At 42.9% G+C, this 16,294-nt stretch overlaps 1 protein-coding gene across 4 annotated transcripts in view; it reads right to left on the bottom strand.

Moving 5' to 3' along the window:
• The window catches only part of OCIAD2 (OCIA domain containing 2), a 17,191-nt gene extending 1,694 nt beyond the window's left edge, over positions 1–15,497 (bottom strand). The window contains exons 1-6 of one of the 4 annotated variants that reach the window (XM_011927298.1): positions 15,216–15,378; positions 12,967–13,094; positions 8,607–8,703; positions 6,599–6,652; positions 2,800–2,847; positions 1,575–1,692 (exon numbers count right to left, since the gene is read on the bottom strand). In XM_011927298.1, coding sequence (XP_011782688.1) covers positions 1,575–1,692; positions 2,800–2,847; positions 6,599–6,652; positions 8,607–8,703; positions 12,967–13,032 — 383 coding nt within the window. In that variant the 5' untranslated portion in view covers positions 13,033–13,094; positions 15,216–15,378. Of the gene's footprint in view, positions 1–1,574; positions 1,693–2,799; positions 2,848–6,598; positions 6,653–8,606; positions 8,704–12,966; positions 13,118–15,215 lie in introns of all 4 variants that reach the window. The other 3 variants (XM_011927301.1, XM_011927300.1, XM_011927299.1) reach the window with 3 other exon arrangements.
• Positions 15,498–16,294: the final 797 nt, after the last annotated feature.

The raw sequence follows: 16,294 nt of genomic DNA, 5'->3' as shown, positions 1-16,294 counted from the left end.
TCCCAGCTACCCGGGAGGCTGAGGCAGGAGAATGGCGTGAACCCGGGAGGCGGAGCTTGCAGTGAGCTGAGATCCGGCCACTGCACTCCAGCCCGGGTGACAGAGCGAGACTCCGTCTCAAAAAAAAATAAAAAATAAAAAAAATTAAGAAATCAGATAGCTTTGTGAATTATTGCCTCTCAGATTTGCTGGTAATGGCCCTTCACATAGGGCATAGCAATTGGTTATCAGCTATGAATGCAAGCCCAGAGTCGGGCTGCTGTGGCTGGCAGTGGGAAGGCAAAATGAAACCATAGAACGCAGAGCTTAAAGGAGCCCTGGAAACTAGTTACTTCAGTCACCTCCTTTCACAATGGACATTGTCTGAAAAATGTAGATTTCAGTCTTGTGTTCATAATTATTCTGAAATCCAAAGTTGGTTAATTGCAAAAGACACTCCTGAAATTGAAGAGGAAGAGGAAGCAGTCAACAAAATTCTCTCCTTTACTTGTGATACTTTTTCTTTTTTTTCCTACACAGACCAGAATCATGTGGTCAATTCCTCCTCAGCAAGCTGACTCTAAAACACAATTTAGCAAGGATGGACTGAAGTTAGTGTTGTCTGTAAAAATGGAATTAATGATTCTCTGGTGGCCTTGCTTCTGCAATGGGAGGAGTAAGGGTTTGGAAAACAGATGGTCTGAGGTGAGAGACCCTTTTCTACCTACTGCTAATGCTGTCACCTTCAGAAGGTCTCTGCAGCTCTTTGGGTCTCATGCAGCTCATCAGAAAGAGACAGTATTGAAGGGCCCATCTATTACTACAGGACTAGGGAACATGGCTTTCCAAAGTCACATAGTTAGAAAAAGAACTTGAGTGTTTTGATTTCTAGTCCAGTTTGTTTTCATCATATTGTGCTGCTTCTCAGATAGTACCCACTGTGACTAGTGAGGGGTCTTTAGAGAAATGTGTCCCCAACACTAATCATGTAACTACTATAGTAAAAATAGCTAATGTTTACTGAGCACTTACTGAGTGTCATGAATAATCATTTATATTCTTTACATCTCATAAAAACTATCCTGATCACTATTTTATACAGATATGGAAATTGAAGATCAGAGAGCTTAAGAAACTTGCAGGGTCACACAACTTAGTTAAGCGGTAGAACTGGTTTTCAACCCAAGTACTATAACAGCAGAGGTGATGCCATTAACTCGAAAGTCATACTGCCTATTTCCCCTATAGAGAATCATGATATATACAGTATTAACATAGAAAAAGCTCTGAGAAGCCCTGCAGTAAAGAAATCTGTTAAAGTTTTGTGTAACTCTGTGATGGTGGAAGCCATAACTGCTCATTGAGGAATTCTTTAGAAACTTGCACAATGTTTGAACACAGTAGGTTCCCATTAAATATTTATCAAACAAATGAAATTGGTAAGTGTAGTAACAAAGTCAATGCTAAACTTGAGGGTTAAAACTTTTTTAACATGTGAATTTTAAAAAGTGTGTTTAATATTACAAATAATGAATAATCTTTCATTTAATTTCTTATAATTACATTACAATCCCTCAACCAAACAGATTACAAACCTGTTATGCTGTGGACCAAAACCAGCCCCACGAAGCTGATCTTCAAAAAAATAGAATTTACTCTGGCACACTCCTATGTATGATACCTTTCCAAGGCCAAATCCCAAGAGACCAGCAACTGTAAAAGCAGGTTGAGAGAGATCATTTAAAGGTTGAGAATCTTCTCCATTAGTTGTCTTCCAGAGCTTTAAAAATTAACGCTGGTAATTTTAAAATTAAAAGGACCATGCTAAATCAATGAATGAAGACTCTGAGAAGGAAATCTCTATTAAAAAAGAACAGGATTGGGAACTGGAGACTTCCCCATCTCAACTTTGAACTGGTGGTGGAAGGGGCAGGACAGAGCAAGCCACAGTGCTGTCCTGGAGACAGACGGCCAGAGAGGGCCCACCTGTCAAGCAAATGGTTGAAGCCACAGGGGCAGGGGAAGGTGGCTGGGTTGTGGCTATAGGCAGCTTCCAAATCACTGGGTAGAAATGCCCCTAATCTTCCTTATGGCCTTGCAGTAGTGGAGAGTTTCAGTCCATCTTGCCTACGAGGGAGAGGGACCCTCCTATGGAAGAGATCTCAAATCTGTTCCTCCTACTAGGAATGAATGCGGTTTCAGACTATCAACTAAAATGTGTCCTTTTTCACATAAAACATCTGCTGATACTAGGTGAAGGAAGATGAAACCCCAAGTTTGTGGTTACTCTATTATTAGAAATCCCCTGATTCTTAAAATTATTACTCATTTTTTATATTCATTGTAAAAAACATTTTGAAAAGACTGGCCAGGGCAAAAGAAGAAAATAAAAATCCATAAAAGATCTATCATTCAGAGGCTCTGCTACTGATAATCTCATTATATATCCTTCCAGTCCTTCTTAGTCCATGCTTTAAGGATGGTCTAAGAAGAAGTCCCTACTGCTAAGCTGTATATCAGAAAGTGCTGATGAACTAAGAAATGCAGAGTAGCAGAAAATAGAGGCTGATTTTTTAAAAAGTCAATATAGGCAGTTTAGTTAAGCTGGACATTCATATCTCCAGTTGCTAGTAATGTCTCTTTTTTTTCAAAATTTTATTTATTATTATTTTTTAAAATAGATACAAGGTTTCACCATGTTGCCCAGGCTAGTCTGGAACTCCTGGACTCAAGCAATCCACCCGCCTCAGCCTCCCAAATTCCTGGGATTACAGATGTGAGCCACCACACTTGGTTTGCTTTTTTATTTCTGTGACTTACGTGCAACTTTGGGCAATGATCCAAATCTAGGATTAGCTGCCAAATAACCTAAGGAGTAATACAGAAATACATTATTATTTCATTTTATAACTTAAATTATAAGTTATTCTTAAAGTATAAAGAAGCCTCCAAAATTTAAGACATAAAATGTCTTAAATGTATACATATTCTGACTTTAGAAAGATGATCTTGGCCGGGCACAGTCGCTCACACCTGTAATCCAGCACTTTGGAGGCTGAGGTGGGCAGATCATCTGAGGTCAGGAGTTCGAAACCAGCCTGGCCAACATGGTGAAACCCCGTCTCCACTAAAAAAATACAAAAATTAGCCAGCCATGATGGTGGGTGCCTGTAATCCCAGCTACTCGGGAGGCTGAGGCAGGAGAATTGCTTGAACCCAGGAGGCAGAGGTTGCAGTGAGCTGAGATGGCACCAATGCACTCCAGCCTGGGTGACAGAGCGAGACTCCACCTCACAAAAAAAAAGAAAAAACAAAAAAAGGAAAAACGAAAAAAAAAAAGATCTTAAAGGAGTTATGATTCAACTCTCAGTTGAATTTAACTGCCAGATAGTCATTTCAGGCAAATTACAAATATTAGCTGTAATGTGTAGAAAAATAATATGAAACAGACAATTCAAGACTGATTCAAAGACAGCAAGCAAAGGTAGGGCTGACAACAGTGTTCAAAGAGATTAGTCATCATCCTCTTTTTTTTTAAAATTATACTTTAAGTTAGGGTACATGTGCACCCTCTTTTCTTTTTAAGTAACTCAACATAGAGAGTTTCCGTTTGGAGATTCACAGTGTATATCATTATTTTACAATGCAAACAGTACAACTCGTGGTAGTTAGAATAATGGCCTTTCAGAGATACCCACATCTGAATTCCTGGAAAAAGTGAATGTATTAGGTCCCAAAAGGGGGATTAAGGTAGAAAATGGAACTGATGTTGCTAATCAGATGACTTTAAAAGAGAGAGATGATCAAGATGGGCCCAATGTGATCCTTCAGTATGGAAGAGGAAACGTGACAGGACAGAGAGATGGCAGCAAAAGAAGAATTTGGCTCAATGTTGCTGACTTTACGGTCATAGGAAGGGGCCACTGGTTAAGAAATATGCATGGTTCTAGAAGCCGGAAAGGAAAAGAAAGCCCACGAGCTTCCAGAAGGAACACAGCTGCGGTGATGCCTTGATTTTAGCCCAGTGAGACCCATTTCAGAATTTTGATTTCCAAGAACTGTAAGATAATACATTTGTGTTGTTTTAAGTCACTCTGTTTGTGGTAATTTGTTAGAGATGTTATAGAAAACTGATATTAAACTCTGAAAAAATAGTTAGCATAGATGCAAAAAAATGGTAGATGTCTTGGTCTGTTTTCTGTTCCTATAACAGAATACCACAGGCTGGATAATTTATAAAGAACAGCAGTTCACTTGGCTCACAGTTCTGGAGGCTGAGAAGTCCAAGAGCACAGAGCTGGCATTTATGAGGGTTATCCATGGCAAGGAAGTGCAGGAAACAGAGAGCAAGAGGAGAGGCTGAACACATCCTTTTTATCAGGAACTCACTCCCATGATAATGGTATTAATCCATTCATGAGGGTGGAGCCCTCATAACCTCTTAAAGGCTGCACCTTTTGATACTGTTACAATGGCGGATAAATTTCACCCTGAATTTTGAAGGGGACATTCACACCACAAGCAGTAGATTTAGAGTAGTTTAGTACTTATAAAACATAATCTGGGCCGGGTGTGGTGGCTCTTGCCTGCAATCTCAGCACTTTGGGAGGCTGAGGTGGGCAGATCACTTGAGGTCAGGAGTTTGAGACCATCCTGGCCAACATGGTGAAACCCTAAAAACACAAAAATCAGCTGGATGTGGTAGCACAGGCCTGCAATCCCAGCTACTATGGAGGCTGAGGCAGGAGAATTGCTTGAACCCAGCGGGTGGAGGTTGTAGTGAGCCGAGATCACGCCACTGCACTCCAGCCTGAGTGACAGAGTGAGACTCTGTCTCAAAAACAAATAGACAAACAAAAAACCCATAATCCCCATAGATGTCCCAGCCCTAATATTTTTATCTGTGTCAAAAATGATCTGAAAAATGCTATCTTCAAATTGTAAAAATACAATCATATTTAATACATGACCTTTATGGACAAGAATGATATTGGTCAAAGTGGGATTCTCCTAGATATGTGACATGTGGTTTTTGAGACTCAGAAAAGAACTAGGACTTCTTCCCTCATATTTACTGGTACAAATGTTCCTTTTAAGATCCTGGTAATCAAGCCTGGGTGTGATGGCTCACGCCTGTAATCCCAGCACTTTGGGAGGCTGAGGTGGGAGGATCACTTGAGCTCAGGAGTTCGAGACCAGCCTGGGCAATATAGTGAGACACTGTCTCTGCAAAAATTAAAAAAAAAAAAATTAGCTGGGTGTGGTGTCATGTGTCTATAGACCCAGCTACTTGGGAAGCTGAGATGGGAGCGTCACTTGAGCCCAGGAGGTTGAGACTGCAGGGAGCCATTATTATATCACTGCAGTGGATGAGGGCGAGACCATGTCTCAAAAACAAACAAATAAACAAAAAACCAACAAAACAAAACCCCAAGACACCCATAAAATCCGGATAATCAGAAGCCAGGCATGGTGGCACGTGCCTATGATCCCAGGTACTCAGGAGGTCTAGGGGGGAGGATTGCTCGAGCCCAATAGTTTGAGGACAGCCTGGGCAACATAGCAAGACTTCGTCTCATTAAAAAAAATAATAAAAATAAAGCAAAATCCTGTTAATCAACAGTGTTTGATAAAATGGGCTTAAACAGGATAAGGTGCCTTCTTGCCACCTGTGGACTAAGGAATGTCTCTGGGTTCTCTGGTCAGGTGGAGACAAGGAGGAGATGAAGAAGGAAGAACAGAGAGGAAAACAGGAAAATGCTAAGAGGCAGGGAGAGGTTATGTGGGGAGATACAAGGCAGCTGCTGGCCCTTACAGTCTCTTGTATGGAGGAGACAGGGTGCCCTCCTCAGGCAGATGCAGCCTCTTGCCAAAAGAAATGGCATGGTGGACACAGCTTAGGATGGATTTCAGTTCTCCCCACCTTCTCCCTGGAACATCCTTATTTGTGCAGGGAACCGTCTGTCTAACCATATACAGAGGCCCTGGGAGACACTGGACTCCGGCACAGAGAAAGGCACAGGATTGCTTCTCTGTTGTTCCTGTAAATGAAGCAAATTTATTATCTTACAGTTCTTGAAGTCAAAATGGGTCTCGCCGGATGAAAACCAAGGTTTTAACCGTGTTCCTTAAATGGGCTGCATTCCTATCTGGAGGCTCGAGGGTTTCTTGCCTTTCTAGCTCTTGAGGCTGCCCACATTCCTCCACTAATGGTCCCTTCCTCCATCTTCAACACCAACAATGTTGAGCTGAGGCCTCACATTGCCACCTCTCTGATTCTACCTTCAGATCCTGCCTTTCACTTTTAAGGACCCTTTCAATTGCACCGGGCTTACCTGGATCACCCAGGATACTCTCCCTATTTTAAGGTCAGGTGACTAACAATCTTAATTCCATCTGCAACTTTAATTTCCTTTTGCCATGTAACCTAATATATTCACTAATTCTGGGGATTAGGATGCTTTCTGGGGAGATAAGGACTTAGGCTGAAAATAGGCAGAAGTCTGTGGAAAAATATCCTTCACCAAGAAATAAATGTCAAGAGCCAAAAAGCTTCCAGGAGGGTCACAGAAAACTGGGCTCTCTGAAATTAGATTATTTAACAAATATTGAATCTTACCTTGGTAGACTAGTCCCTGGGTGACAAGCATGCTTACAAGAGAAAAAGGCAGAGCTGTAAAGCAAAAATGTCCTTCAATATTGGTATCTTAAAAATTGGCACCTCACCGAGAAGTTAGGGAGAATTATTCGGAGCTTTTTCTCTTACCTTCCTTGGCAGTGAATTTTTGTTCATTTCTTATTTTACTTATTCAAGAAATATTTATTAAGTGCAGTATGGAGAATTTTCTTGGAATCTTCCCCAGTCACTTACCCTGAGGCACAGCATTAATTTGAACCCTATTCTACTTCATGTCTAACATCCACTTGTACTGAATGCCAACATGCACAAGATTCTAAGCACTATATATAATAAAGGCATCTTAGGGTATATGTACATTTACCTGTTCAATTTGGGAGTTGCTTTTAGCTATGCGTATATTTTGAAATTTTCAATCCTACACAAATGTTAAAAAGCAATACAATAAACTCCTACATACCTTTCATCTAGATTCATTAATTGTGAACATTTTGCCAAATTTGCTTTATCTAATTTTTCCTTTTTTGTCTGAGCCATTTGAGATTTGCAAACATTATGACTCTGTTACTAAATATTTCAGCAGGTGTCTTCTAAAAACTAGAATGTTTTCCTACATACACCACCATTAGCATAGTCAAAACATTTATATTTCTTGAACACTCGTACTCAAGAAAAAATTATATTAACTTATACACAACCGTTATTCAAATCTCTCCAACTGGCCCCATAGCTGTGGGCTTTTTCCAACTCAGAAATTCAGGGATCATACGTTACACATATTCTCCTATTTGATTTAGTCTAGGACAGTTCCTTGCCTTTCTTTTTCTTTTTCATAACATTTTGTCTTACAATTTGTATTTGCCTGAAGATCCAAATTAAAGATCACAAGATGACTATGTTCATGTTAAACATGTGTAATGTTTAGCTATAATTTTAAAACAGAAAATTTAGTCTGGGAAAGGCAGTTTCTAGTTCTGTCCATCAATATGTGTCAAATAACTTCTTTCAAAAGCAGAGAGTAGTGATAAACATGTAGCTCTTTCTAGTTCAACCAAGACAGATCAAATAGCAACCAATTTTCCCACTCATATCTACCCTATAGTGGGCAAATGGGTCATACTGAAGTGTTAGTCTACTAGGGCCCAATTAAATTTTCTGACAACTCATAGGTTGTCAGAAAACACATGAATTTCTAGAAGCACAGTCAGTAATCCTATAATGTATAATGAATATCAAATTCTAGTGTTATTTCCAAAACAGGTGATACTAAATTTGAATGACTTAAGAAATCAAAACGAGTATTTCAAAGTATACATTATCCACACATCAGCAATGTTGCAAAATATCAAGACTGTATCTATAGGTTCTACTATGCCATTTTCAAATACTGAATCACACATTTTTTTAATTGGAAGAGACCTTAATGCACAGCCTGAATTCACACCCTTGTCTTATGTGAGGCAGGCTCAGAAAGAGGAAGTGACTCAGCTGAAAATGTTATTTCAGAGACAGTGTAAGAGAAGTATTAATGGAACGTGGCCATTTTTCATTCATTTGAGAAATAACGATTAGGTATTTTCTATGAATAGGGCACTGTGCTAGGCTATAGAATGAAGTTCCAGATGAACTTGACATTATTTCTGAACTCTGTGAAATTTAGAGTCTAGCAGAATGTAGGAAGGTCTACTCTTTGGGAATCAACAAATTCTAAATAATTGTCTTGGTACACGTTCTTGGTCACATATTCTTGGTAAAGGGAAGAATTATGTGTGCATCATTGTTTGCTAAGTGAGGTAAAGTGCTCCTTAATCAGATATTATCTCTGCCTTAAAAAAGGTCTGAACTTGGATTTAAACTCTAAACATCCCTGAATATCAGAGTTCATCAGATATTTATGCAGAGTCTCTGCTCAAACGTAAGTCATTACCACAATTCTAATATGAATATTTAGGCAGTTTACTGCCACAAATACAGTGTTAGGTGCAATTACCTCTCTTCCAGAAACTTTCTTCCTGACATTCTCGCATAATCTTTGAGATCTCTGCTCTGTGGATGTGCAGTTTTGATTTTGGACAAAACAACAGGCTCTGTAAGGAAAGTTATATGGTGAGCTAACTGAGATCATCCGAAAATCACCCACTTTGTTTTCTCCAGAAGTGAACAGGGAAGTCTCTTCACTTGTAACACAATGTGTGTTCTGTACCGGAGGTAGCCCAAAGCAATGATCAGTTTCCAAGAGTGTTTTCTCACTGGGAACACTGATGGACTTAGGTAGCAGAATTCTAATTGGAGAGTGGGAGTGATTCACTGACTGGCGCAGGCAGCAAATTTGTGGTCAGGTTGAATCCCTGCTGAGGCCACATTTCCTTCCCTACCTCCATGCCTCTATATGGTTTACTATACCTAGAATGCTGTTCACTCTCGTCACCTGACTGGTCTTAACACCCAGCTGAACATTGTCTCCTGGGTGAGGAAAGAGATTTTCCCTATAGCACACAGTATTTAGACATCGAGCATCACACTCAGAGAACCTATGTACATGAACTTCTGTATGCATTTTTAGACTGTGGACTGCCTTTTATTATTTGATATAGTTTACTTTCAGTCTGGACGCTTTTTTTTTTTTTACCCATTTATAAGTGGTGTGCATATAATTTATGGTGCAACTATTGACATGGTTGGCATAACTATTTTTATTAGTTCTGTAGTATTTTTTGGAATTTATTTATTAAAAAATTTTAAAATATTTTAATTGCTGTGGGTACATAGTAGGTTCTGCAGTGTTTTTTGTTTGTTTGTTTTTTGGACAGGGTCTCATTTGTCACCTGGGCTGGAGTGCAAGGGTATGATCTTGGCTCACTGCAGACTCTACCTCCCAGGTTCAAGCAATCCTCTTGTCTCAGCTCCCCTAGTAGCTAGGACTATAGAGACAATGGGGTTTTGCCATGTTGCCCAGGCTGGTCTCAAACTCCTGAGCTCAAGCAATCTGCCCTCATTGGCCTCCCAAAGTGTTAGGATTATAAGCGTAAGCCACTGCGCCCAGACTTGCAGTGTTTTTTCAATCAAGTTCATATGCTATCATCTAGACCAACTCCCATCTTTTACCATTCCTTTCGCTTTGTAGGTACATAGCTTCAATCACTCGCTCTTGTCCACATTCTCCACTCCTTCCCCTCTGCCCATCACAACCATTCTGAGTGTTTAATGTTTTATTTCTATCCATTCTTGCAAAACGTTCATTATTTTGGGTGAATATATCTTTTTAATGTAAATAGCACTGTTTTATATATTTTATTCTTAAAACATTCTCAACTCAGCTCTATGCTTTTAAGATCCACCCATGTTGCTGTATTCATCTAGTCTGCTGCTTCTAACTGCTACATAACTGCACAATGCCTCCAAGTTCCCACCACCTCATGTTGCTCTATGGACCCATGAGAGAACATTTTTCAGACATGAATCTAGAAGTAAAGCTCAGAGTGTGCATATTCTCCCTGTGACAGAGTCTTGCTGACCACTCTCTTCAATGACTGCAGTCTCCACTCCTACCTGCAGGGACTGAACATTCCCTTATGGCTACGTAGCCCGTGTAAGAGCTAGGTATGGGGTAAAGAAGATTCCAAGCAAGTTAAAGAAAGAATTTTCTAACACTTGGAATTATCCAGTGTTCTAAGCTGATAGGTATAAAGTAATGTTTATTATCTTGTTTCTTTGATAACAAATGTGTTTGACTATCTCTACATATTTTTCAGCTACACTGCCCTTCTCCTCTAGTTGTCAGGCAATTCCTGTAATTGGATCTGGGTTGTAATCTTTTTTATATATTGGCTCATTAATTTTTTTTGTGGAAAAATAAATACATATATAACATTTATATATGTTATAACATATTATAACATTTGCCATTTTGACCATTTTATTTTTATTTTATTTTTATTTTTTTTAGAGACAGGGTCTTGCTCTGTCACCCAGACTGAAGTATAGTGGTGCCATCATAGCTCACTGCAGCCTCGAACACCTGGGCTCAAGTTAACCTCCCACCTCAGCCTCCTGAGTAGCTGGGACTATGGGTGCACACCATCATACCCGGCTAATTAAAAAAAACGTTTTTTAAATAGGTTGGGGGTGCTCACTGTGTTTCTCAGGCTGGTCTTGAACTCCTGGCCTCAAGTGATTGTGATTGTCCCGCTTTGGCTTTCCAAACTGCTGGAGTTATAAGTATGAGTCACCATGCCTAGCCCCATTAATATTTTTTTAAATTTAACCTGTTCCTTACTATAGAAGTCACACTTGTGTTTCCTTGTTTGTGAATTATTTATTTGGGTTATTTGCCATTTATCTCCAGGGTTTTAGTGTTTTCCTGGTTGAGGTGCAGCTCCTTAACTCTTGAAGTGTAGTTTGATTGTGCTGATCTTGCCACTGTCTTTTTTAGACTCTTTCTGTGTAATAGATGTCAATATACAAGATGGTCACCATTTCTTGAGCACTTTGTATGTGCCTGGTCCTGTGCCAAGCACTTTACACACATGATGTCAATGAAAGGGGTGGAAAAACCCTCTGGCACCAGTGTCTGTGGAGCTCTACAAGCAGCCCAAGTGGGCAACCTCCCTCTTCTCTCCCTGCAATTCCCCAAGGCACAGTGCAAAGATGCTGTAAGTCACAGGGTGAGTCACAGCAGCAGGAGAAGGAGTTGCTCTCAGTCTCTACCTACCTTCCTTCCTTAGCACAGGCATGCCTCCAGATGCCCAGGGTGAATATTTGCTCTTGCTCTTGGCAGTGCCTGGGGCAGAAATAAGGACTGCCTCCCCTTAATAAACAAATGCACACACCCTGGCTATCACAATTGTTTACAGTCCTGCAATCAACCTGTAATCCCAGGCTTTGGGAGGCTGAGGCGGCCAGATCACTTGAGGTCAGGAGTTCAAGACCAGCCTGGCCAACATGGTGAAACTTCATCTCTACTAAAAATACAACAATTAGCTGGGCATGGTGGCAGGTGCCTGTAATCCCAGCTACTCGGGAGGCTGAGATAGGAGATTCACTTGAACCCGGGAGGTGGAGGTTGCAGTGAGCCAAGATTGTGCCACAGCACTCCAGCCTAGATGACAGAGTGAGACTCCCATCTCAAAACAAAAACAAAAAGAAAAACAAAAACAAAAGGACCTCTGGTTATCATTTTCTGTATAGCCATGAATGTTTGATGACTCCACATTTCACAGAGGCAACTCAGGTGTCCAAATAATTCTCCTTGTGACTTTCTATCATTTGTTCATTTGCCTCGCCTAAACTTTGCTCCTTGAAAATTACTGCCTCCATACACTATTTTTACCTTGAACATGAATGCCATTGACCCATCAAATGCTTTCTCTTTTCTTCATTGAGGTATTCCTGAAATACACAGTATCCATTCCTAACAAGTTGAAAAATTGTTTCCATGTTAACACTTGGGTTCTCAATCTGCTAGCTAATTAGTAATTAAGGACTCTGCCACCCTGAACAGGAACACCTGTCAGCAGCATAGGATTAGCGGGATTACTCACAGTAATAAAAATGTAAAAAATAAGCAAAATATCACCTGTAATCCCAGAACTTTGGGAGGCTGAGGTGGGAGGATCATTTGAGCTCAGGAGTTTGAGACCAGCCTGGGCAATATAATGGAACCTCCATCTCTAAAAAATAAATGCATGAATAAATATAAATAAATAAGCAACATATATAATTCTGTTAGAGTCTATTAAGAGTTTTGCTCTGCTATCAGAAACCTCTTCAGTCACTGACAGTTCATCTAAGAGTTAGTAAGGCTGGATTCCAAACAGGAAAGAGTATAGAAAGGATTTTGTAAATAAAATTTTAAATTTTAAATGTCAGCTTCTTTTCAAAGCAGCTGAAAACACACTTTCCTTCCCCATCCTATTTTCCCTGAGCCCATCCAACAAAGTGCCAGACTGAAAAAAATAAGATGACTGGTTAAAGATGAAATTTAATAAAAATCCTCTATGATATATATTTTTTCAGATGGCAGGTCCTGCAATTAAAAGTATACCTGACCAGGAATGGTGGCTCATGCCTGTAATCCCAGCACTTTGGCAGGCCTAGGTGGAGGATTAATTGAGGCCAGGTGTTTGAGACCAGCCTGGGCAATACAGTGAAACCTCATGTCTAACCACAAAAAAAATTAGCCAGGCATGGGGGCCTGTACCTCTCATCCCAGTTAAGTGAGAAGCCCAAGTAGGAGAATCACTTAATCTAGCAGTTCGAGACTGCAGTGAGCCATGATTGCTCTCAAGTCTGGGTGACAGTGTGAGATCGTGTCTCAATCAATGAATTGATCAATAAAGATAAAAGTATACCTGCTTGCTTGGTGGTGGCAAATGGGTATCTTTATCTTGGTTTCCACGAGTAGACGCTGAAGCCATGATGACTTTGTGCTTGCTCTCCTTCCAGTTGTTTATCCTCTGCTTACTCCTTGACCCAGTGTCTAAGGAACCTAGAAGAGAATCACTATGCCATGACTGAATGTTTGTATCAAGCTTAAAAGCATCCTGAGGATCCACTGGAGTTATCTGGAAAACTCGTTTTTCCTTTTGTCATAGTCCATCTGCAAACTCAGTTTCTAGTGCTCCTCTTCCACCAGCACACACACATTCACTCACTAATGGGGACAGATCAGATTTAGAATAGAGTGAAATACCACACTGTGCACTGAGTGTCGATTATGTGCCAGGCCAGGGGATATGAAGAAGGATAAGACAAGATCACCACTGAAGGAATTCACAGTCCAAAAGGGGAGATAGACAAGTCAACAGTTACACAACATGAAAAGGGTTCCCTCGAGGTGTGCACGGGATGCTAGGGAAGAAAAGAAAGCAGGGTTCATTCCATCTAGTCAGGTCACAAAAGGAACTAGGACTCCTAAGCTTTCAGGAGGATCTGTGGAGGGTAGATGGACTCTGGGGCAGGAGGACCAGGTTGGAAGGTGGTGCACTAGTGCAGGCAAGGAGTTACAGGAACCTGAACAAAGACCTTGGTGGGAATTTAGCATCTTTGATAGAGATGCTAAATTTGGGTTTGGAAATGTTGGATTTGGGTGCCTGTGGGGGAAAACAGTGGAATTAGCCACTGTTAATATATGACAATTTGGGTCTGGAGCTCCAGAACAGGGGTAGGCTTGAGAAATGAAGTTGGGAGCTGCCATCATAGAGATGAGAGTTAAAGCAGGGAACTTGAACAAATGTGTCTAAAAACAGTATTGGAGAATATGAACATTGAGCCCAAGGGAATATCGAAAAGCGAAGAAAGAAATATTTAAAAAAAAAAAAAAAAGCAGGCCAAGGAAATGACTGAGAAGGAATAGCTGATACAGAGGGGAGGGAATTTCTGAAGGAGGCAGTGAATCATCAACATCATCACATGGCTTAGAAAAGTGGACCCTGGATTTGGCAATGATGGACATAATCCAGGTGGACTTTGAGCCTCCTCCTGCCCCCGGTGGCCACTGCATTCTGCAGCCCTGAACTCCACCACTACCTCTGCTTTTCTTCTGCGAAATGAACCTCTTATACACAATTCTGTTTCCTACATCAGTTACTCAACTTCCAGGCATTTGAGCCAAGGGGACCCGTACTCACACCAAGTTTCATCGCAGGTGCCTAATGCGATTACAGGGGCACCACAGTGCCCTGCATGGGAAAGTACTGGTGTCAGAGAGACCAGAGTTCAAATTGCGACTCTTTCCCCCTGCCATCCCTGCGCTTTGGTGCAAATGACTTAATCCGTCTGTGCCTCAGCTTTCTCCACTGTTAAGTGGGCATAATGGACCAACAATGGTGAGGGGCTGTTGCAGGAATGAAGATGAAGATGAGGATGAGGGATGCTCCATAAAGCCCCGCTCAGCACCCAGCAGGCTGAGTCTGAACGTACGAAGGGGTGGCTGTCAGAGTGGCCCTGCACGCCTTCCATTTCCTGAGCATTCCCAGGAAGTCTTTGCTGACCAGGCCAAATTAGATTATCTTTGCTTAGCCATTAGGCCGCTGCCCTATATTGGGAGGCAAAGATACCTCTCAACTTCGGTGGCCAGGTCCCCTGGCACCCACTTAGTCCTCAGTCTACACCTAAAAGCAAGCCTTCCGAGGGTCTTGCCTTGCAGGTGTAGCTCCCACCCCCCCATGCCGGGGTGGTCCGGGGACCCTCTGTTTCTTCAGTGGTGGGGAAGGGACCGGTGGGTTCGTGGGTGCTGACCGGAGGACGTGCGGAGGAAACAGCGCCGCAGCATGGGGAGCGGGGGTGCTTCTTAGGGTGGCCTGGAGTGGGGCGCCTGCCGGGCTGGACGGCGGGCGGGGGACACCGCACTTTCTGGTCCGGTCGGGGGAGCCGGGAGTCAGCCTATGGGAGTCCGCCGCCATCCCTGGCCAGAAGCAGCCAGCGCCACCCCACGCTCCTCAGCCCCTAGCCCCCGCCGGGGCCGCCAGGGTCCAAGCAAGGGGAGAGTGGGGGGCGGCCACCGCTGCGCCGCGCCGCCTTCAAAGGACTGCCCTGCGGAGCTGCGTTCCCCCGAGGCCACTGCCTCCTGCTGTTAACACCCCCCGGGGAGGGGGCTCACCTGTGTGGTCAGGGTCGCCTCCGAGGCCGAGTCCCTCGCTGCCGAGCCCTGCAGGCCTCGCTCCCCGCGACTGCACGGCCGGCCAGCTCCAGCCTCCCGAGTACCCCACCTGTCTCCCGGGCTTCCTCCCCGTCCTTTGTGTTTTCTTCTCTTGCTCCGCCCCTCGCCTGCCCGCTAAGCACTTAAGCTGGCGAAGTCACCCTACTGCCACCTGGCAGTCACTTTCGCTGTTGGTAGCAACCCAGGCTGGAACCTAGCTCTGGCCGGAATCCCCGCCCCGTCCTTAAGGCGTGTCCCGACACCAAGTAGGTTATAGTTCCTTTGTGCCTTCCAAATGACTCCCTTCCTGCAGCAATCACAGCAGCAACAGCCATGTATTGCGCCCCCGCCCTGGGCCGGCGTGGGCATCACCTTTGCACTCCTTTCTGCAGCCCTGTGGGGCGCCCACTGTGACCTGCACTTCACAGACGGGTCATCTGAGTTGTGCAGGCCACTAAGGGAGCCTGGAGTCAACCCCAGGCCTGCTGGGCTCCCAGGCCTTCTCTTTCCATTGCTCTTTGTAGGTTTCCTCCTGCCTCCTGTCCCTCCCCAACTCTGACTTGTGGAGGGAAACCGTTGATATGTGGGGGTACCTTTAATACCGACATTACTTGTTACCAGAGAGGGGTCCCGATCCAGAGGCCAAGCGAGGGTTCTTGGACTTCGCGCAAGAAAGAATCTGGGGTGAGTCCCTAAAGTGAGAGCAAGTTTATTAAGGAAGTAAAGAAACAGGCCGGGGGTGGTGGCTCACCCCCATAATCCCAACACTTTGGGAGGAAAAGGCAGGCAGATCACATGAGCTCAGGAGTTCAGACCAGCCTGGTCAACATGTTGAAACGCCCTCTCTACTAAAAATACAAAAAGTTAGCCAGGCGTGGTGGCCTACGCCTGTAATCCCAGCTACTCGGGAGGCTAAGGCAGGAGAATCGCTTGAACCCGGGAGGCGGAGGTTACAGTGAGCCGAGATTGCGCCATTGCACTTCAGCCTGGGTGACAAAGCCAGACTCTGTCTCAAAAAAAAATCCCAAAAAACAAAAAAC

The sequence above is a fragment of the Colobus angolensis genome, unplaced genomic scaffold (genome assembly GCF_000951035.1).
Source record: "Colobus angolensis palliatus isolate OR3802 unplaced genomic scaffold, Cang.pa_1.0 Scaffold71, whole genome shotgun sequence".
NCBI classification, from domain to species: Eukaryota; Metazoa; Chordata; class Mammalia; order Primates; family Cercopithecidae; genus Colobus; species Colobus angolensis.
Note: the sequence above shows the minus strand (reverse complement) of the source record. Positions and strands in the feature narration are given on the sequence as shown.